Source organism: Vombatus ursinus, unplaced genomic scaffold, assembly GCF_900497805.2.
Source record: "Vombatus ursinus unplaced genomic scaffold, bare-nosed wombat genome assembly UNPS02015030.1, whole genome shotgun sequence".
NCBI lineage: Eukaryota > Metazoa > Chordata > Mammalia > Diprotodontia > Vombatidae > Vombatus > Vombatus ursinus.
In genome coordinates this window covers 516,313-537,226 of record NW_020954808.1, presented here as the reverse complement: position 1 = coordinate 537,226, position 20,914 = coordinate 516,313, and the positions used below count along the sequence as shown (strand labels likewise).

Genomic DNA, 20,914 nt, shown 5'->3' with positions numbered 1-20,914 from the left:
GGCAGTCTGAACTTAAAAGTGTGTCCCACCTATTTTTCTTTTTCACAGAGAGCTGGTTGTTAAACTTACCAGCACACCAGCACCTTTCAACAAGGTTCTTACATAAGGGAGGTTGGGGAGGGGTTGCTATGGGTTACTAGAACAGAGAAAAGATTTGGAACAGCTGCTCTAAGTGGGTCAGAGAACCTACAGAGAGGATGTGATAAAAGAAAAATCAACCAGCATCCCTGCAATGTGGGCTGGGATAGTTCTTTGACTGAAGAGGTATGGAAACTCTCCTTGGGACCTGCTTGTCTCTGGGGACTAAGACAAAGGCTGTTGAGCTGGCTTCTTAATAGTGTAAGTCAAAAAGGAGTCCAGTAACTCTAGTTCCTCCCCTCCCTGAGGCTGGACTGGCAGACCACTAGGGGAAACAGGCAGGGATGCTTCACTCAGCTGAGCCCCAGGGTTTAGAGTTGGGCCTTCAGGGGCAATCCAGTCCAATAGCTCCACTTCACAGATGGGAAAACTGAGCACGAGAGAGGTGAAGAGATTTGTCCATGTGAAAGATGGTATTCAAACTCAGGAGTTCCAGTGGGACATTCTTTTAAATTTCTATTTGTATTTTGTTTTTCATTTTAATTTATTTGTTTGGAGACTGGGTCTCCCTGGCTCATTTAGGCTGGAAGGACAGTAGTCACTCATGGGCCAGATCTGAATATTAATTGGCCACAGAGTCTGATCTTGCTCCATTTTACCAACCTAGGCTAGGTTATCCCTCCTTAGGAAGCCCTCTGCTCAGAGGGGCTCACCCTGTTTATGCTGAACTGAATGTGAACACACCCGATAAGCTAGCTTTACCCTACCCCAAAAGCAGGGATTGCAGTTGTGTGCCATCAAGATTGGCTTTAACTTTATTTTGACTATAAGATCTAAATTAGATGATAAGTTCCTTGAAGACAAGGACTATCTTTTGCTTCTTTTTGTATCCCCAGCACTTAGTACAGTGCCCAGCACGTAGTAGGTGCTTTAAAAAAAGTTTACTGATTAATATTTCTGCCACATTTTAAAATTTTATTATGCATCATATATATCTTGCAAATACAATGATTTCAAAATACAAATATTGTCCACTTAAAATGCTTTTGCATTTCACTTTTTTCAATAAACCTTTCCAATTCATACCATTATCAGTGCTACCCCATTAAATGACAGTACACTGAAATACATTTTTTTTAAAATAACAAGATAAAGAATGCCCTCTTTGGCAGTGTGGTTCATTACCTGAATTTAATTCAGAGCAATACCACTGTACAATAATAAATTGTATTGAAATAAATGTCGCATATTAGAGCACAAACACCTATTGTTTTTTATTACTTCCTTAAAAAAATTAATTTATCCTTCCCACTACCTCTATTTTTTTCCCCAATCCAGTCAAGCAAATTGAATACAATACAGAAAATAAAGTCCTCCACAGACAGCTGAGTACATGGGTAAAATTAATACACACATTGGCCACATCCCAAAACAAAACATGTCTTTTTCTAAATCATAAGTTCATCACCACCTCTCTGCCAAGAGCTGAATGGTGTATTTCCTCTCTCTCTTCTGGACTGGTGATTGATTACTGCAGCCATCAGTTTGAAAGTCTGTCTAAGTTGTTTTTCTAAATGATGCTATCATTATAGAAATCGTTCTCCAAGCTCCATTTAATTTCTTCTGCATCAGTCTTATAAGTCTTCCCAGTTTCCTTTAAAAGATTCCACTTCATCATTTCTCATGGCATAACAATATTGCTTTCTCCAACAGGAAGGAAGACACTTTTAGTCTCTAATTTGTCCCACAATAAACAGAGCTAATAAAAACAAGTTGGCACATCAAAGTCTCCTTTCTTTTTCTTTTATTTCTTTGAGATATAGACCTACTAGATGACATTATTCACTTAGAGTGAGCCACCTCTCTATGGAGATGAAGAAGTAAATTGCCACATCAACGTGGTATACTCAAAGAATACAGCCTTGTTAAATATCTTTTCCATGCTATAGATAAGCAAATGAGTTGGGTTAACAGGCAGATCTTCTATAAGTGATTCATTCAGCAACTCCATACATAGGTAAAGTCTTGTGTATTAACTTGACATTATGTTTTATTTGGGGGACTGACAGTGATCTCAAGGGCCACCAGGTAAACACTGCACCACATTTCTCATTGCCAAGACGCTAATATGTTGAGATTGTATTTTAAAATTGTGCTCAATGACCTGTTTGGGACAATTTACGTTTGGGGATCCACGGGGAACTAAGCCATATTAATAAACATTTATTAAGCAGCTAATATAAGCCAGGCATCGTGCTAAGCATTGAGGACACAAAGAAAGGTCGAAAAAAAAGTCCCTGCCTCAAGGAGCTCACAATCTAATGAGGGAAGACAAACTACACAAAGAAGCTGAAATGTGGGAAGGTACTGGTGGGAACATGATGAAGCCCTACAGACAGGTGGGAAATGGCAAGGTGCCAACCCTGAGCCCCATGAGCTCTTAATATATTTGTCATTTGTTCATTCATGGTAATTTACAGGATAGGATTGACCTGCCACACAAGACTCTCCTATATTCATTGTATTTAAAATGTGGCCCAATGGATGGAGTGCTAAATCTGGCCTCATATACTTGCTATGCGACTGTAGGCAAGTCACTTAACTTCCCCATCTGGAAACTGGCAATAATACTAGCACCTACCTACCTTACAAGGTTGTTGTAAGGATCAAATGAGATAAGCTAGCTACGGAAAGCTTTCTGTCAACCCTAAAGGCCACAGAGAAATATTAGCTCTCATCACTGGGTTGTTTTTTTTTTCAGTATTAACTAGATGGTGAACAAAGTGTGAGGAGCTATTCAATGTTATCTCTGGTTCTTGGCTCTTATAAGGCTATTCTCCAGTATGAATTCTTTGATAGGAAATGATACAGAACAGGTCCTATAGTCATTATAACTATAAGGCTTTGCAGCAGTACAAATCATACAGTCTTTAACAAGGTCTGGAACCATGAATGAAGACTTTACCACTTTCATTTCTTTCTAAGAGTTCTGTGAAGTATGAATCATCTGGTGTTCATTAAGTTGGGAACACTAACTAAAGGTTTCCTGCATTGATTACATTCAAAATTCTTTTCTCCAGTATGCGTCCTTGGAAATACATTAGGATCTTGGAATAAAGGATTTCAGTATGCTGCTAATGTGTTTCTTCAGAATGAGTCTTCTGATGGCTAATAAGTACTGAGTTCTGAGTAAATGCTTTCCCACATACCTTACATTTATAAGACTTTTCTTTAGTATGAATACGCTGATGCTGGAAAACACCTGAAAACTTTTTGAATGCTTTCCCACATTCATTACATTTATATGGTTTCCCTCCAGAATGGGTCTTTCGATGCTTAATAAGGTTTGAATCATGATTGAAGCCTTTCCCACATTCCTTACATTTATAAGGCTTCTCTCCAGTATGTGTATTCAGATGTTTTTTTAAGTGGAATCGCTGAGTGAAGGCTTTCTCACATTCCTTACATTTATAAGGCTTCTCTCCAGTATGAATCTTCTGATGTCGAATAAGGTTTGAGCTCTGTTTAAAGGCTTTCCCACATTCCTTACATTTATAAGGATTCTCTCCAGTATGAATCCTCTGGTGCTTAACAAGGCCTGAGCCATGACTGAAGGTTTTCCCACATTCATTACATGTATATGGCTTCTCTCCAGTATGAATCATCTGATGTACAATCAAGTTTAAGCTCCGAGTGAAGGCTTTCCCACACTCATTACATGTATAAGGCTTTTCTCCAGTGTGAATCCTCTGATGTACAATAAGAGCTGAACTCTCAATGAAACCTCTCCCACATTCACTACATTTGTAAGGCTTCTCTCCAGTATGGATCATCTGATGGGCAATAAGACTTGAGCTCAGAATAAAGGCTTTCCCACATTCGTTACATTTATAAGGCTTCTCTCCACTGTGGATCCTCTGATGCTTAACAAGAACTGAGCTCTGACTAAAGGCTTTCCCACATTCATTACATTTATAAGGCTTCTCTCCAGTATGGATCCTTTGGTGCCTAACAAGGTCTGAGATGTGACTGAAGCTTTTCCCACACTCATTACATTTATAAGGCTTCTCTCCAGTATGAATCATTTGATGTGAAATAAGATTTGAGCTCTGCCTAAAGGCTTTCCCACATTCATTACATGTATAAGGCTTCTCTCCAGTATGGATCCTCTGGTGCTTAACAAGGGCTGAACTCTGACTGAAGGCTTTCCCACATTCATTACATTTATATGGTTTCCCTCCAGTATGAATCCTTCGGTGCTTAATAAGGTTTGAGCCATGACTGAAGCCTTTCCCGCATTCTTTACATTTATGAGGCTTCTCTCCAGTATGTGTATTCAAATGTTGGGTTAGGTGGGACCTCTGAGAAAAAGCTTTCCCACATTCATTACATTTATAAGGCTTCTCTCTCTTATGAATCTGTTGATGTAAAACAAGGCTTGTGTGTTGAGGAAAGGTTTTCCCACATTCGTTACATTTATAAACTTTCACTCTAGTATGGATCTTCTGATGTTTAGTGAGCTTTGAGAATTGAGGAAAGCCTTTCCCACATTCATTACATTTATAAGGCTTGTCTCCAGTATGAATCATTTGATGTGCAGTAAGACTTGAGCCCCGAATAAAGGCTTTCCCACATTCATTACATTTATAAGGCTTCTCTCCACTATGGATCCTCTGGTGCTTAACAACATCTGAGCTCTGACTAAAGGCTCTTCCACATTCATTACATTTATAAGGTTTTTCTCCAGTATGGATCCTCTGGTGCCTAACAACATCTGAACTCTGCCTGAAGGCTTTCCCACATTCATTACATTTATAAGGCTTCTCTCCAGTATGAATCTTCCTATGCTTGACGAGGCCTGAATTGTAAATGAAAGCTTTCCCACATTCATCACATTTATATGGCTTCTCTCCAGTATGTATCTTTTGATGAAAAAGAAGGGTAGAATTTTGAGTAAATGTTTTTCCACATTCGTTACATTTATAAACCTTCACTCTAGTATGGCTCTTCTGATGTTGAGTGAGCTTTGAAAAACTAGGGAAGGCTTTCCCGCAATCATTACATTTATAAGGCTTCTCTTTAGTATGGATCCTCTGGTGCCTAACACAATCTGAACTCTGCCTGAAGGCTTTCCCACATTCATTACATTTATAAGGCTTCTCTCCAGTATGAATCTTCTGATGCTTAATGAGGCTTGAATTGTAAATGAAGGCTTTTCCACATTCACCACACTTATATGGCTTCTCTCCAGTATGCATCCTTTGATGTAGAAGAAGGACTGAGTTTTGAGTAAATGTTTTCCCACATTCATTACATTTATAAACCTTCCCTCTAGCACGGATCTTCTGATGTTGAGTGAGCCTTGAAAATCGAGGGAAGGCTTTACCATATTCCTTACATTTATAAGGCTTTTTTCCCATGTGAATCTTCTTGTGCTTAACAAAGGCTGGGCCATGATTGAAGCCACATTCTTTACACTTATAAAATTTCTTTCCAGTTGGAATCTTCTGACGTTTAATCATTCTTACCTCACTTTCCTGCTTTACTGGCTGCTGCTTTTCCAGGTTCTCACCTTCCCCAAATTCCCCAAGCGTAGAGTTACAAAAGTCTGCCCCTTTGAGTCTCTCAACTTTCACCAATGAGGATGATTCTTCACCTATTATGATTTCCTTTGGAGTTGCCTCTTTGTTTTTAGTCCTAGGTTCCAAGTCTGAAAGAGATTGATAGAAAGTTTGAATGTTCCCAGTTCTTAGAGCTGGGAGAAAGGAAACTGGGGGTGGGGTAATGCACATGTACGTTGTACCCAGATGCAAGAGCCACCTGGTATTGAGCGCCATCAAACCTGACCTGACAATCTGTGGAGCCAATGGGCAAAGGCAAAAGAGAGCTAGTGAGGAAGCCATTTAAAGAGGTGGAAGGGGGACTAATGTCCTTGTAAAGTGAGCACAGACAATGAAGAACACCAACTAGTCAGATTGGAGTTGGAATACTAGATCAGAATACTGGTAACAAAGAGGTAAAGGCAGCTGAGTGGCGTAGTGGATAGAGTGCTGGGCTTGGAGTCAGGAAAACTCATCTTCCTGAGTTCAAATATGGCCTCAGACACTTACTAGCTGTGCAACCCTTAGCACGTCACTCAATTTGTCTCAGTCTTCATCTGTAAAAGGAATTGGAGAAGGGAATGGCAACCCACTCTAGTATCTTTGCCACAAAAAACCCAAATGGGTTCACAAAGAGTCAGAAACAACTGAAACGAATGAACAACAACAGGGGGAAAAAAAGAGAGGTGAGTGGCAAAAGATGGAGAGAAAATATCAGGAGGAGAGCAGGAATGAGGGGAGACTATCTGGAGTTTGAACCCAAGTCCTAATCACCTCAAAATTAAGACTCTAATATGACACTAAGAGAAGGCAGCAACATTGTACTACAGAAGGAACTCTTCCTTGAAGTTGAGGTCAGATCCCAGCCCTTACTTGCTATCTCTGTGATGGTGGGCAAATGCTTGATCTCTTTTGGCCTTAGGTTTCCTTATCTGCAAAAGGAGGATATTGGGAAAGATCTCTCACTCTGTCATTGGGACCCACAGGTTCTAATTAACCACCATCATCATATGAAGCATGATGATGGGGCTGGACATTTTGCTAAGTGCTTTCCATACATCACATCACTGAATCTTCATAAATCAACAAGACAAAGCTATAAAAGGGCATGTTATTTATATTTACAGATGAGCAAATGAGGTTCAGAGTATCTTGCCCAAGGTCAACAATGAAGTGACTAATAGCACACACTTAGGTGATGCTTTCAGTCCACAAAGCACTCAGACCATTCCAGGGTTGAGATGGTCATTAGGATTCACCCCAATTTGCAAGTAACCCTTCTCTGAACCATCCCTCCTGCAATCTGGAACCAGTTTTCCCTGAGCCATTTCTGGATCTTTGGGTACCAAAGAGAAACAGAAGTGTGGCAGCAGGGCCCCAGGCGAATGTGGCATGGGCCAGTTGCCAGGGATCATTGCTCTCTTTGGGGGCTCTCTTGGGATTCATTCTTGTTCAACAGCTATTCCAGTAACATGTGCTCTTAATTATTGAGCAGGGTAATGGAACAGCAAAGTGAACAACCTAGCTTTCTAGAAGGCTGGCTACCTACTGGGACACTGAGGGGGAGAGTAAAGAAAGAAAAGAGAAGAGGACAGAGGACTGAACTCTGAGGGAGGCTCTCAATAAGCTGTCATGACATTGACGACAAAGTTCAGTTCAAGAGACTGAGGAGTGGTGTGCCAGGTAGGAAGAGGACCAAAAGAGAAACATGTCACAAAAACAGAGGAGAGTGAGCTCAACCACAGCAAATCCTGCAGAGACGTTAAGAAAAGTGAGAACTGAGAAAGAGTCATTTGATTTGTCAATGAAGAGATCACTGGTAACTTTAGAGCAGAGAGCCAGACTCAAAGGGTTTTGAAGGGACTTCAGATGCCATCCAATCTAGAACACACAAGAAGAGTCTACAGTGCCACATATCCAATATGGGGCAATCCAGCCTGGAAATGAAGACCCTGAAGGAAGGAGGGAGACTGCACCCCTTTTCAAGGAAGTCCATTCTACTTAGGACCAGCTATATTTCTTAGGCAATCTGCCCTGAAAGGAACCCTCTATTTGTCTTTTCTAAATTTCATGCCTTGTTCCAGGCACTGTCCACTGTGCCAAACAGAATCACCAGCCCTTCCAGGAAGTAAAGAGGATGATCAGCTCCTCAATTAGTTTTTTTTCCAGGCTATATATCCTTAGTTCTTTCAAATAATCCTCCCTGACTGAGACTCAGGGCTCTTCAGCATCCTGATATTCCTCTCATAACAAAACAGAAGGAAATGCTAAAAGTTAGCATTTACAAAGTCCTTTAAGGCTTGCTAGGCCCTTCAAAAATAACTCATCATCATCACTACAACCCTGAGAAGTGCCATTATTAGCCCATTTTAGAGATGAGGAGACAGCTGCAGACATGATAACTGTGGGGCCATCACCTCCATATTACTGTAAGCTATCTTTCTCAAATACAGTCAAAGGTAAAGATAGATTTTTGGGGCCACATCAAGCTGACGTGTGCTTTGAATCCCCTAGGATCACAAACTTTTTTGGGAAGAAACACTGTATAAAGCTGCTTCCCTCCACTGATTCCCTATTGCATTTCATCTTCTTACATACCAACCCCCATGACCTAGAACATCAAGATTCTTTGGGATCCTGCTAATTCAAAGAGCATACCATCACTGACGGATTTCTATAAAAGTGAATATGCTATGACCCACCCATTATGAAGTCATCCGAGCTCTGTGCGATACCTTCTTCCCTTTCTCCACGTTTTTAGAATCAGGATAGCACTTCCCCTTCACCAGTCTTATTCCCTCTTGCTTTCCATATTCTTTCCAATTCTACAGACAGGGGCTCAATAAGAACTCTCTCTCAAACCTTTTAAGACCCAAAGATATGGTTCATATGGGTAGAGTGACTTGAAGTCATCAAGGGCATCTAGGTGATCTCTTACTAATTCTTTTCTTCACTTTTCTTGGGTAGCAATTCCTTGTTAGCATTTCTGGTCTATCATTTCCAGTGTAAACATCATTCTCATTGCCCAGAAAACAGAAGGAAAGTGAAAATTAAGCAGCTCTACCTCCCCTTAATTTTCAGTTCTCATCATCACATCCATGCCAAGAAGAGGTTTTAGACTTTCTTTGAGCCTCATTTCCCTTCTCAATAGAGCTAAAGAAACAAATACCCACCCCCCAAATATGTTGCCCTTAGCTTCTCTGGCCAACCTCAGTTTATTCCAAGCTACAGAATCCCCTATACTATTTACCAATTTAATTAATTTTATTTGTGAAATTACCTAAAGAGGTACAATATTCAAGGTGTAGTCATAATACAATCCCCTCTTACTTGATATTTTATTCACTCAAGTTAATCCTATTTCACAGTTAAATCAAATCAAGCTTTAATATATCTCAGCTCTCAAAGTAGATTATTGTTTATTGACTATTTAATTGAGAAAATACTGAAAAAAGAATGAACAGGGAAAATATTATGTAGGCTATATATAATTCTAACCACATAAAAGCTATGAAAGCACTTTCAAAAAGTCAAAGAGAACTATACAAATGTGGGGAAGAAACAGTGGAATATAACCAATTCCCCTGTAAAATAAATCTTAAAAGAATTGTTTACATACAAGACCTTGCCTTCAAGTTTTGTATTTCTTCTGCTCTTACCTCAGTAAGAGTTCACCTATTGGCCAATGATATAAGTGCCTACACCTCTCTGAGAATCCTTATTTAAACCTAAATTAGGAGAATAGTTATTTGTGGATTAAAATCTTATTTAAATGACCATTACAATCCATTAGTAAAAGTCACTGGAGGTTGGTCTACTGAGAAAGAAGGTACCCAGTATGCCTATCAGGAACACACCTAAAGTGGGGGGGGGGGGGGGAGGAAGGGAGGGGATCATAAAGTAGGTAAAATGTTAAAATAAAATGGATCTAAATATTATACTGCCCTGTTTTTCATTTGAGAATCCCTAAATCTACTTCAGAAAAGAATGTTTAAATAATGTTTACATTTCATTTGAACAGACTCATTTTTCATTTAACAGCAAAAAAGTTGTCAGAAAACTACAAAATCTTAAACCCTAAGGGCTTAAATTAAAATGGTTGATCTGATATAGTTGGTTATGAACTCTTAGAATTCCTCTTGAGTTTCATCTCTGCTTCCCTTTCCTCCAAATGCACCTTTTAGAGCACCTGAAACTAATAGCGTACCAATACAGTGATCAGAAAATGGCTCGATACATTGTAGCACATGAACATAATGGAATATTATTACTGCGCCATGAAAAGCAAAATGAAGAATTCAGAGAAACCTAGGAAGACTTGTGAGTGAAAGCTGCAGAACCAGCAAAATAATATGCATAATGACAATGATGCCATTCCAAGCTTAGCCCCAGAAAGGAATTGAGAAAAATGTACCTCCCTCATTCCATAGAAGTGGTTGGAGATGATGGATGGTGAATGTTGCATATACTGTCAGACTCAGTCAATGTATTGGTTTCTGGACTATTGTTTTTCTTTTTCCATCTTTTTTTATAAGGAAATGTTACAGAAATGAGAAAGCAAGAAGGGTAGTTGGAAAATAAGGTAATTTTTTCATAATTTAAAAAATTGATAGCCTCCTCTATGGGTAAAAGCCCTTCTGAATTATCAATGTTTACACAAGTTTCAACAATTACCATGAAGTGTGATGAACCTAGCAAAAGCAGTATTACCAGGTTGAACAGCAAATGAGTTTATTTCCCATGGTATATATAAACTAAACATTAAAGGGAAAAAACTTATTAATAAACATATCATAATTTACACAATACACACATTTTACATTGCCTCTGTGGGGGACATACTGTTACAGACATTGAGATCATTCTTTGTTGGAAATTAAATCAATAAAATAAGCAATACGGTTAGATTTCCAAAAAAAAAAAAAAAAAAAAAAAACGGCAGCTCTGTACCAGGCATCTTCACAATCAAAAACCCTGCACTCTGGCTTTTCAAAATGTTCTTCCGTTATGTCATTAGCTTGACTAGCAGCAAAAACAAATTTTGGCACAGTTAACTCTTGAGGTCCAATGGACAAGCCTGACCAGCTAGAACAGTCAATTTGGAACATATTCTGTGCAGCACCACGGGCAATTACACGGCAGAGACACCTGTTACTAGCATTTGTTGCTACCATGATGAATTCTTTATCAATCTTGCTGAGATGTCCTGTTCCTTTGTCAGTAATGGCATTGTAGTAAGCAAAAAATGCTCTGAATTCCCCCATCAGTAAGTTAACATTTTAAAGACATATGTGGCAAAAATCCAGTCTTTTTTTCTACCTTTTCCATGAGTTCCACTACATCAAAAGGCAGTTCCTTTTTCTAAGAAACAGAATAACAACCAACAGGCTTCTTGAGCTCTTCTGGCTGAGGACCATTGGAACAGCTTGTTGCTATAACTGTTGAAAGATTCCCAAGCCCATCTGCCAACACTCACAGAACGCACCAGACTGCAGAGTCCCAGTTATGATAGGACCGGACGCATCTGGCTCCTGACAGCTGGTCACTCACCTTGCCCCATCAGACTTGCAGGGACTAGCCGAGTTAAACTCCCCACACTATTTTTACAGAAACGCAGTCTTGCTTCCACCTTCTGCACAATTATTCTTGAAAGGTCAGCTGTTGGTGTGGGGGGTTATAAGAAATTGTTCCAACACAGCATACAGATGATTGCACAGTCTCCACAAACACTCCCTTGGGGCTCAGAGATGCACTCAGAGATAGCAAGAATGGCTTCCAGATTTCCACACTCACAACAGGAAGTGACAGAACAGCATCCTTCCCCCACCTCCCCCACATCCCCACTCCAAGAGTGCTGTGGAAATCCTAGATTAAACAAGAGCAAGGTCAGAGATCAAGGGCAAAGAGCACAGGACAGGAGTTTAGTGGCTCTGGGGCTGGCTCTCTGCATGAGATCTACAGCACTCTATCCTAGCCCAGCCCAGCCAGGATTTCTCCCAGGCCCATGGCAGCAAAGCCTAGCTCTGGTCTTCTAGGGACTAACAGTGCAAACTGCTCTGGAGCCCATTCCAAGCCTTCCCCAATCAGTGGCCAAAGTAGTTCAGCTTGATAGGAAGCAATATCAGGCCATGAACTCTGCGCTCCTCACCTGAGCTACTGTTGGTTCTGTTTCCAAGGCCAAGAAGACAAAGCAGCCTGGGAGCTTTCCAGGTGAAGTCCCAATTAGCACCAGAACTCTAGGCAAAATCCAGATCAAGTGGGCTCTGAAGCCAGTGGTGAAAGCCCAGCACTGGAGTAGCCCCTGAGAGAAGTAGAGTCAGGAGGGAGAAGTAAGAGGAGAATATAGCTCTCCCCCTGCACCTCCGCAACAAAGGTACAGAGAAAGCACCAGACTGAATTTATTTTTTTTTTTTTTGGTTAGGCAATGGGGTTAAGTGACTTGCCCAGGGTCACACAGCTAGTAAGTGTCAAGTGTCTGAGGTCACATTTGAACTCAGGTCCTCCTGACTCCAGGGCCAGTGCTCTATCACTGTACCACCTAACTGCCTCGACCAGCCTGAATTCTGATTGGCCAAACCAAGGAGTCATAGTGAGTCTTTATACAGTCCAGGAAGATGGACAGAAGTCTGCCAACACTACAGTGGTGAATTTGTCCAGGAGTCCCGTAGGAAGAATTCGAGGACTCAAGGACTGACAGTAGTACCAGAAAGAGATTCCAGGGGATGGCTGGGCAAGTGCTGGGTACATGAATGGCAGCTACGTCATCTGGTAGCTCTGTTGCCACCGAATTCCAGGGGATGGCTGGGCAAGTGCTGGGTCACAGACACAGGCCCTAGAAACAACTTCCAGCAAGCAAACTAGCCATGTGCCTCTCAATCCTGAAGGCAACATGGCTCTACAATCTCGACCAAAGGGGAGCCGTGAGTTTGGACTCGCTGAACAGAGCCTTCCAGTGGATCAACAGTGGCCAAGTCAAGCAGGAGTATGCTGGAACTCCCAAACTGAAACAAGCTGATAGACCCAGTTTTGGAACTTAATCTCACAAAATTCAGACCAGGCAGGCAGTGAACAGAACTCCCCACAGATCACACCACTGTGAAAGCACTGAAAGCATGCAGAGGCTTATCCAGAGCTGTGAAAGCAGAGGAAAGAGAAGGATAGAAACTCAGGTCAGAAGTCTCCCCCTTCCATCACCCCAAAATGTGCAGAGCCCAGCATTAACATATGGCCCAAAATCAGGAAGCTGGCTGGAAGAATGAGAAAACGAAGAAAGAACTCATCCATAAAGAGCGATGATGATGACAGGGATGCTCAAAAAAAAAAGACATAAGAGAACTGACTTGAAAACATTTACAAGCAAGCTCGCAAAGAAAAGGGCAGCTGGGGCACATTTCCAACAATGACTTATAAAAGAGCTAAAATGAGAATTAAAGAAGTTAAAAACTGAATTTAAAAAACAAATGATAGCAGTAGAGGAAGGAAAGAGAAAAGAGGCAAAAGCTAGGGGGAAAAGACATAAAAAAAGAATTAACAACCTAGAAAAGGATTTATAAAACCTTACTGAAGAAAATAATTTTTTGAAAATGAGGATTGGCTAATATGGAAGCTAATGACTCCATGAGACATCCCCAAAAGACTGAAAAAATAGAAAATGTGAAATACCTCACAGAAAAAAAACTGACCTGGAAAATAGCTAAAGGAGAGATCATTTAAGAATCAATGAACCACCCAAAAGCCATGAACAAAAAAAGAACCCAGACATCATATTTCAAGGAATCATAAAAGAAAATTGAAAAAATATAGTAGGCAGCCCAAAATAATTCAAATATCATAAAGCCACAATCAGGATCACAGAAGATCTGGCAGCTACCACTACAAAGGTGCAGAGGGCTTATAATATGATATCCGAGAAGGCAAAGGATCCAGGTTTATATACAAGAATAACCTACCCAGCAAAACAACAGAACCCTATTGGGGAGTGGGGGAGAGGGGGCGATATGGACCTTTAATGACATAGAGGATTTCCAAACAAGTCCAGAACCAAGTAGAAAATTTAGCATACAAACAAAGGAATCAAGAGAGGCATAAAAAAGTAATCATGAGTAAAAAATCATAAGGGATTAAACAAAATTAAACTACATTCTTACATGGGGAGATCTAACTTCTCACAACTTTATCATCATTAGGGGTCATAGAGAGAATCTAATTAGGGAGCCTGAGTCTGATTCTTTTGTGTTTGGATGATCAAAAAAGAACAGATTGAATGGGGAAGAATGAGAAAAATTATCTCACTTAAGTGGGGTGTGAAAAGATGAGTTGATGCAAAAAGGAGAGGGCACTGGGAGTAGACAAAAAAACCTCACTCTCATCCAAACTGGGTAAAGGAAGAAAAAATACACATAACACACATTTGGGTACAAAAGTACAAGTAACAGAACAAGGAAATGGGAAAGAAAGGGGTTAAGGGAAAAGGGGGGAAGGGAAGTTAGAATAAAGGAGGCATTAGTTAGAAGCAAAACAGACTCTTAAAGAGGGGGCAGGGGAAAAAAATAGAAGGATCAGTACGTCAACCAGACCAGAACCGGCCTCTAACCTGGGAATGACCAGAGCAGAACAGAGCTGTATAGAGGCAAGTGTGTCAGAGATTAAACAAAAGTTTGATTAATTTAAGAGTGAGGAAACCGCTTGCAAGCAAAAGCCGACTCTCCTGAGAAGGAGGGTTTAACATGCTGAGGCAAAGGCAGGTCTTATATACATAAAAACCACAATGGGGTGGGACTACTACACAATCATTCTTAGCAGTTCCCAAGGCAGGCTCAAGCATGGACAATGCAGACGCTCCTGGGTCCTGAGGAAACAGTTCTTAAATTAGTTGTCCTAAGTCTTAAGGGTCGTTGAGCTTGTGATTATTCAGTGGGGTAAGGAACCAGAGTTAGTATGGCAGGAACAGGAGTGCAGTAGCTGGTTCGGTTACACAAGCACAGGAGTTCAGGAATTGTTAGCATGTTGGGAGATTTTGATGGATGGCTTTAGGCTGCAGCACACTGGCTCTCAGGTCCCTGGGAAATAGGGGGAACTCCAACAGATCTAAACAGTGATAATCATTTAAGATCAATTGAGCCCCAATAAGGACCAAAAACCTGAATTAATCTTTTCTGAGTGAACTAAAAACGCTTCTTCCTGTGTCAGCAACTATAGGACCAGATGCAACTGACCAGCATTCTTCCTGTCTGTGATCACTAAGGACGGGATATCTGGGACCAGACACTCTCTTGAATACTGGGACTTTTCTTATCTTGGTATCCTATGGACATATGTTATGTAGGGGAAATGCAGATATCCTGGATCTATAATTTCAATTGACACTTTGACATTCTCCTATTTTATTGTATTTACAACCTATTTACTAAGAAACTTCCTTTCCCAATCTATATGTTAAAAAACATATGGAGGCTATATTTTTAACACAGATTTCCTGAATCAGGGTTTAAATGTCCCCCTAAAATTGCTTGCGTCAGTCAGAGTTAGAGCTCTGGCTCCATATACATGTCACTAACTTAAGGGAATAAACAATATGAATTTACTTATCACCTAGCTTGTTGCCTCTTTAACCAACTTTCAGGTCAACAACAGTTATTGATTAATATGAAAATTATAAATCCCTTAGTGAACATCTGGTGCTGGAAAAAGCAATACACTTTTTCAGAGCATGAGATCATCCAGAGCACAAAGGACTGTTACCATACCAAGCTAAGGACACAGTCTGCTTGCTGGGCCTCAGCTCTGGAAAAAGAGTGTCTCCAAATATCTTGACAAGTATAAGAGAAGAGAATGGGAGGAAATACACAGGTAGCAATCATAACCATGATTATGAATGAGAGAAATTCAAACATAAAACAAGAAGATGTGAGAATAGCTCAGAAACCAGAATTCAACAAAATGTTGCTTACAAGAAATATCCATGAAACAGAAAGAATATACACAAGAGTTTAAAAAAAGGGTTTAGAGCACAATCTATTATACTTCAGCTGAAGTAAAGAAGACAGGGGTAGCAATCATGATTTCAGACAAAGCAAAATTATACTTAATTAACAGAGAAAAGCAAGTATAGACAGAACATTTTGCTAAAAGACAATGAATTAATATCAATATAAGCATGTACCAAATGGCATAGCATCTTAATTCTTAAAGGAAAGATGAAAAGAATTACAGGAAGAAATCAACAGTAAAACTATAATAGTGGGAGGAATCTCAATTTATCCCTTTCAGATCTAGATAAACTGAACTGAAAATTTTTTAAAATTATTTTAGAGTTATTTAGAATCATCTCAAAAGTTAAATATGATACATAGCTGGGGATTTTTGAATGAGGAAGGGAAGGGAATATGCCTGTTTCTAAGCTGTGCATGGCACCTTCACAAAATTGACCATGTATTAGGACATAAAACCTTCACAAATAAATACGGAAAAGCAGAAATATTACTGACCATAATGCAATAAAATTACATTCAATAAAGGATTGTTGAAACAAAGTTTAAAAATTAACTGGAAAACTGTATTGCTGAGTTGCATGAGGAACAAGAGGACAGACTAGACATTTTCTCCAGACAATCCACCATGACCTCCCAAAGCTCAAAAGATAAAGCAAATTCAGCGGTTTTAATACTCTAGGACACCCAGAATCCAAAAGAAGGTAACTACCACCCCTCCACCAAAAGAAAACAAACAAACAAACAAACAAACCAGAAACTGATACTCCCTAAACTCATTCAGTGCCCTTCCCCACCTCCCAGCTACCAGCAGTGAGGCCACACAAGCAAACCCAAGGGCACAGCACAGACTTACTTCCATTAAAACCCACCCTTGCACCCCATTCCCCCCTCCCTATTTCCAATCATCTAGAGACCCTGGTTCCAGGCTGGGAAGTTTGGTCTGGCCTCAACAGCCAGCATGGCCACAACCCCTTCAGAACCAAAAGTATGTAGCTCCTAGGGGCTACAACCCAGAAGAATCGGCACAGTAAATGTCTGAATTACCACGAGGGGGAAAGCAGGCTCTGAACTGCCATGTTAGCATAATCTGAGCCAGAGAACTAAGGAACACAGGAAAGGAACTGGTCATTAGAACAGGACACTGTGCATGTACGGGTCTGTGCAGCACTTCACCAAGTCAGAGAAAAGAACACAGTATCCAGCGAGGGCCAGTTCTGAACACCTAAAATTCCACTGAGGCTAGTGAACCACGAACTGCCGAATGAGGGAGGAGGCTGAGATACTCTGAGATTCAGCCCCCTAGGAAGCCATAATCAGAGATGGGAAGAAGTCAGGAAATGAATGATTAGAAAAACAAGTTAGGGTAAAACGTCTAAAAGTGCCAAAGATTTCAAGAAGAAATCTTAACGACCTTGAACACAGACAGATAAATCAATAGGGAAAAACAGTAATGGAAGAAAATATGACCTCCAGATCTAGTAAATTAGTTCAAGCATCTATGAATAAAATCTGCAAAATGAAGGAAAATGATCCAACACTTGATGAGACAGAAGACCTGTGGAGTTTGAGAATATGGGACCACAACAAGCTGCTTCTGAGTGGTTTAAAAGACAAATGAGAATTATGAGAGAAGAACTTATGACCTGCACAGCAAAAATAACAAACAGAATAAAAAAACTTGAATGTAATAGTAAGCCTCACCAAAGGAACAAAAGGGAAAACAATAGGTTGGGAATGCAAATACACAGAAGTCAAGGACAACCAAGAAGAAGAGAAGCAAGAAACAAAAAACATTAAAAGAGAACAGGCCCACGATGCAAGCGTGTGGATCTTAAAGGTGAGACGCAGAGGTACAAGCTAAGGATCACAGCAGGACAAAAAAACCTTCACACCACAACAAATGAGGCAGAGAAGAACTATCCAGAACACAGAAAATGAAATTCCAATTAACAGAATTCACAGAGCGCCTCCAGAAAAGAACCCAAGGTACAAACTCCAAGACACACTATGGTTAAATTTAATAATCCAATTCAGAAACAAGTCCTTCAAGCCATCAGGAGAGACCATCCCATTCAAAGCAAAAGACATTTGAATGGCACAAGACTACTCAGTCCCCACTAGAAAAGGAAGCGGGAATAGAATAATGTATTTTAAAGAGCACTGGAGCTCAGGATGCAGCCTAGGGTGACCTAGCCTGCAAATCTGGACATAACTATATAGGGCAAAAGATGAACATACAATAATAAAGAAGAGTTTTGAAACATTTTTAGAAAGAAAACCAGAACTGAATTATCTGCTGTTGAACACTTCAAAGAACAGAACTGAGGAAGGAGTGAATAAATGCAGGCAGCAATAGTAATAGTGACAACAGAAAGATCAGTAAGAGACTTCTCTCTAAAGGTACACAAGGAGACAAGGGTGAAGGGAGAAATCTGGTAGAGATAACAGTAAAGGGACAGAAAATGAGCATTATAAACAGAACCAAGCAACACCCTGCTAAAACAAAACAGGCCAATGTTTGTTTTGTGGAACTTCACTACAACACAGAAAGGTACACGAAAAGGGGAAGGAGAGGAGGGAACAGAAAAGAGTGAATGATGTGCTGAGTTCAAATCAAGGACTAGCAATGAGGGAAAGATAACCTCCGCGGTCTCAGAAAGAGTAACCTAGGGGGAGTGGGTGAGAAGGAAGTGGGGAAAGGTGGGAGGGGGGGAACTTTACTTTGGAGGAAGTAGGGGGTTCCACTGCTGAATGCCACCATGAGTGAAGGGAGGTGAGGAGGACCTTAGACTTGGGATTTGGTGCCTGAAAAGCCTACTTGTCCTGGAAGCAAGAGAGTTGGAACCCCAGGGGGTAACTGGCATCTAAAGGAGTGAGAAAGCATGGACACAGGGAAATGTACAGGCAAATGTAGAAAAAAAATCCAACAAGATAGGGTACAGACCAGTATGGGGGAGAGGAGGAGGCAGGGAGAGAGGCCTATGGGGCTTCATACTGGGGCATTATCCCCTGTGACACCTGCAAAAATTGGCATGGTTCTGAAAATGAGCTCATCCAAGCTTCTGGACAATCACATTAGTGACTGAAGAAAGGGTGGACTGGAGCCAGGAGAGACTAGAGGCAGACAGACCCCCCAGCAGAGGGGACGTGGGATCACAGACCATAAACAGGATGGTTTTGAAATTAACATGTGATTTGTTTTCTCCTGGAGTCCTGGGAGTTGTCTCTAGAGGAGGACGCAGGGTTCTGAGCCCTGAGGGGTGGGTGGGTGGCACTGAAAAGGCCAGCAGGAGAGAGCCCTCAGGAGACAGGTGTCCCTGGGGGTTTTGTCCTGGGTCCTCTTCTCTTCTCCCTCTATACTACTTCACTTGGGGATCTCATCAGCAACCATGGATTTAATTAACATCTCTAAGCTAATGATTCTCAAATCTACCTATCAAGCCCCAAATTCTTGGCTGACCTCCAATCTTGCATCTCTTTCGGATGTCCAAAAGATGTCTTCAGGGAAGCAAGATGGCACAGTGGATAAAACACCAGGCCTGGAGTCAGGAAGACCTGAGTTCAAAGCCAGCCTCAGGCACTTACTGACTATGTGACTCTGGGCAAATCACTTCACCCTGTTTGCCTCAGTTTCCTCATCTATAAAATGAGCTGGAGAAAGAAATGGCAAACCACTCCAGTATCTTGGCTAAGAAAATTCCAAATGGGATCACAAAGGGTTCGACACAATTGAAATGACTTAACAACTATCTCAGTTGAGTGGGTGGGGATAGAGGGAGACACTGGAGATTTGAGGACTGGTGAATAGGTTTGGAAACTGCTGTGGTGAGGAGGAGCATGAATTAATTACGGAGCTATCAAAGGACTGCCTTTACACAGGGAGGACCCTCTTGAGATCTTGAACCCAGGGAGCACAGTTTCACGAGTTTCTCCATTTCCTCCAGAAGCACATAAACTGGAGCAAATACAGTGGATGGTGGGAGTGACCCAAGACTGAGGTTTGGCACAGTTCTTATCCACAAGAGGATGAGAAGGCAAAGGCTCCAGAGGAGAAGACAATGTAGAGATGAACCTGTACACAAGCGCAAGGTAGAGCATGTAGCCAGAGCAGATCAAGGAATTCCAGAATTCTTCTACATGAAACAGAACACTTTGTGGAGCTGAGATGGGGTGAAGCAGTAAGTCGGTCATGGGAAATGTACAAACCAAGGAACTGAGAAGTTGCTGAAGGCATCTCATACTCCACAGGACCATTACACAACCCTGTCTTTCCTCAAAATGTCACCTCTCTTCTGAACTTTCCCTATTAATCTCCACCACCACCTATGCCCAGCTCCCCAGGAAGGGACCACTGCTGATTCTTCTAGGGGTTCCCCATGGATTTACCATAGGAGAATGGACGTCCTCCTGGCTCTCAGTCCCTGAGCCATGTGAGCATCCAGTGAGAGAAGTCAAATGGAATTAATCAGTCCTTAAGTATGTCATAAGCACCTACTGGGCACCATGCACAGTTCTAGCCCTGAGGACAGACACTGGTCTGGGGGAAGGGGAAAGAAAGGGTCCTAAAATACTTTTACAGATCAGCTGACATGGGGTGCAAGCCTGGATCACTTATATAAGACTTTCCTTACTAGTGGAGAGGAGTATGATACAGGGTTGTGTGCAAACTTAAATAAGGAACAGAGTTAGCAGGAGAGCATGGGAGAAGAGAGATTTGTTGTTTCCTGCTTCCAGAGGACAGGAGGACAGATACGATTCCCAACCTTATCAGAAGAGATTGAGAGAAAAACATAACAGACTTTGGAAGACAGACACATAGGGGAGAGCTCCCTGCCCCCCCACATCCCCATGTTTCCATTTGTCCCTCTTAACTTGGGGGAATTTCCACTTAGATGAGACCAAGGAGTATCTCTTAGTCAAATTGAGAGAGCTCATTCACCCTGTGTATTGTTTGGCATATTCTAATCTATATAACTTCTCTAACTTCTATTTGCCATCTGCTTAGATAAAAGGGTTCATTTACTATTCTGTACATATGATGGTCTTTTCTGCAACTAGCATTTGGTGGGAAGGAATCTACCCTTAGGCTATAACCTTGGGGCCCTACACCTTCCTCTTTAGGTGACAGTAAGCAAGAAAGCAGCTTGAACCCCAAGAATTAAATTATTTCCCCATGACCATCAATATTTGGGGAGGGGTGTGTGTGTGTGTGTGTGTGTGTGTGTGTGTGTGTGTGTGTGTGTG

The 20,914-nt window shown here is 41.1% G+C and overlaps 1 protein-coding gene across 3 annotated transcripts in view; it reads right to left on the bottom strand.

Moving 5' to 3' along the window:
* Positions 1-20,914, bottom strand: part of LOC114030971 (zinc finger protein 665-like) — a 154,123-nt gene that overhangs the window by 35,734 nt on the left and 97,475 nt on the right. Inside the window, exon 3 of one of the 3 annotated variants that reach the window (XM_027845942.1) lies at positions 1,067-5,788. The exons of the other annotated variants lie outside the window; for them this stretch is intronic. Within the exon in view, the coding sequence (XP_027701743.1) occupies positions 3,213-5,788 (2,576 nt within the window). The 3' untranslated portion in view covers positions 1,067-3,212. Of the gene's footprint in view, positions 1-1,066; positions 5,789-20,914 lie in introns of those variants that run through there. 3 annotated transcript variants of the gene reach the window in all.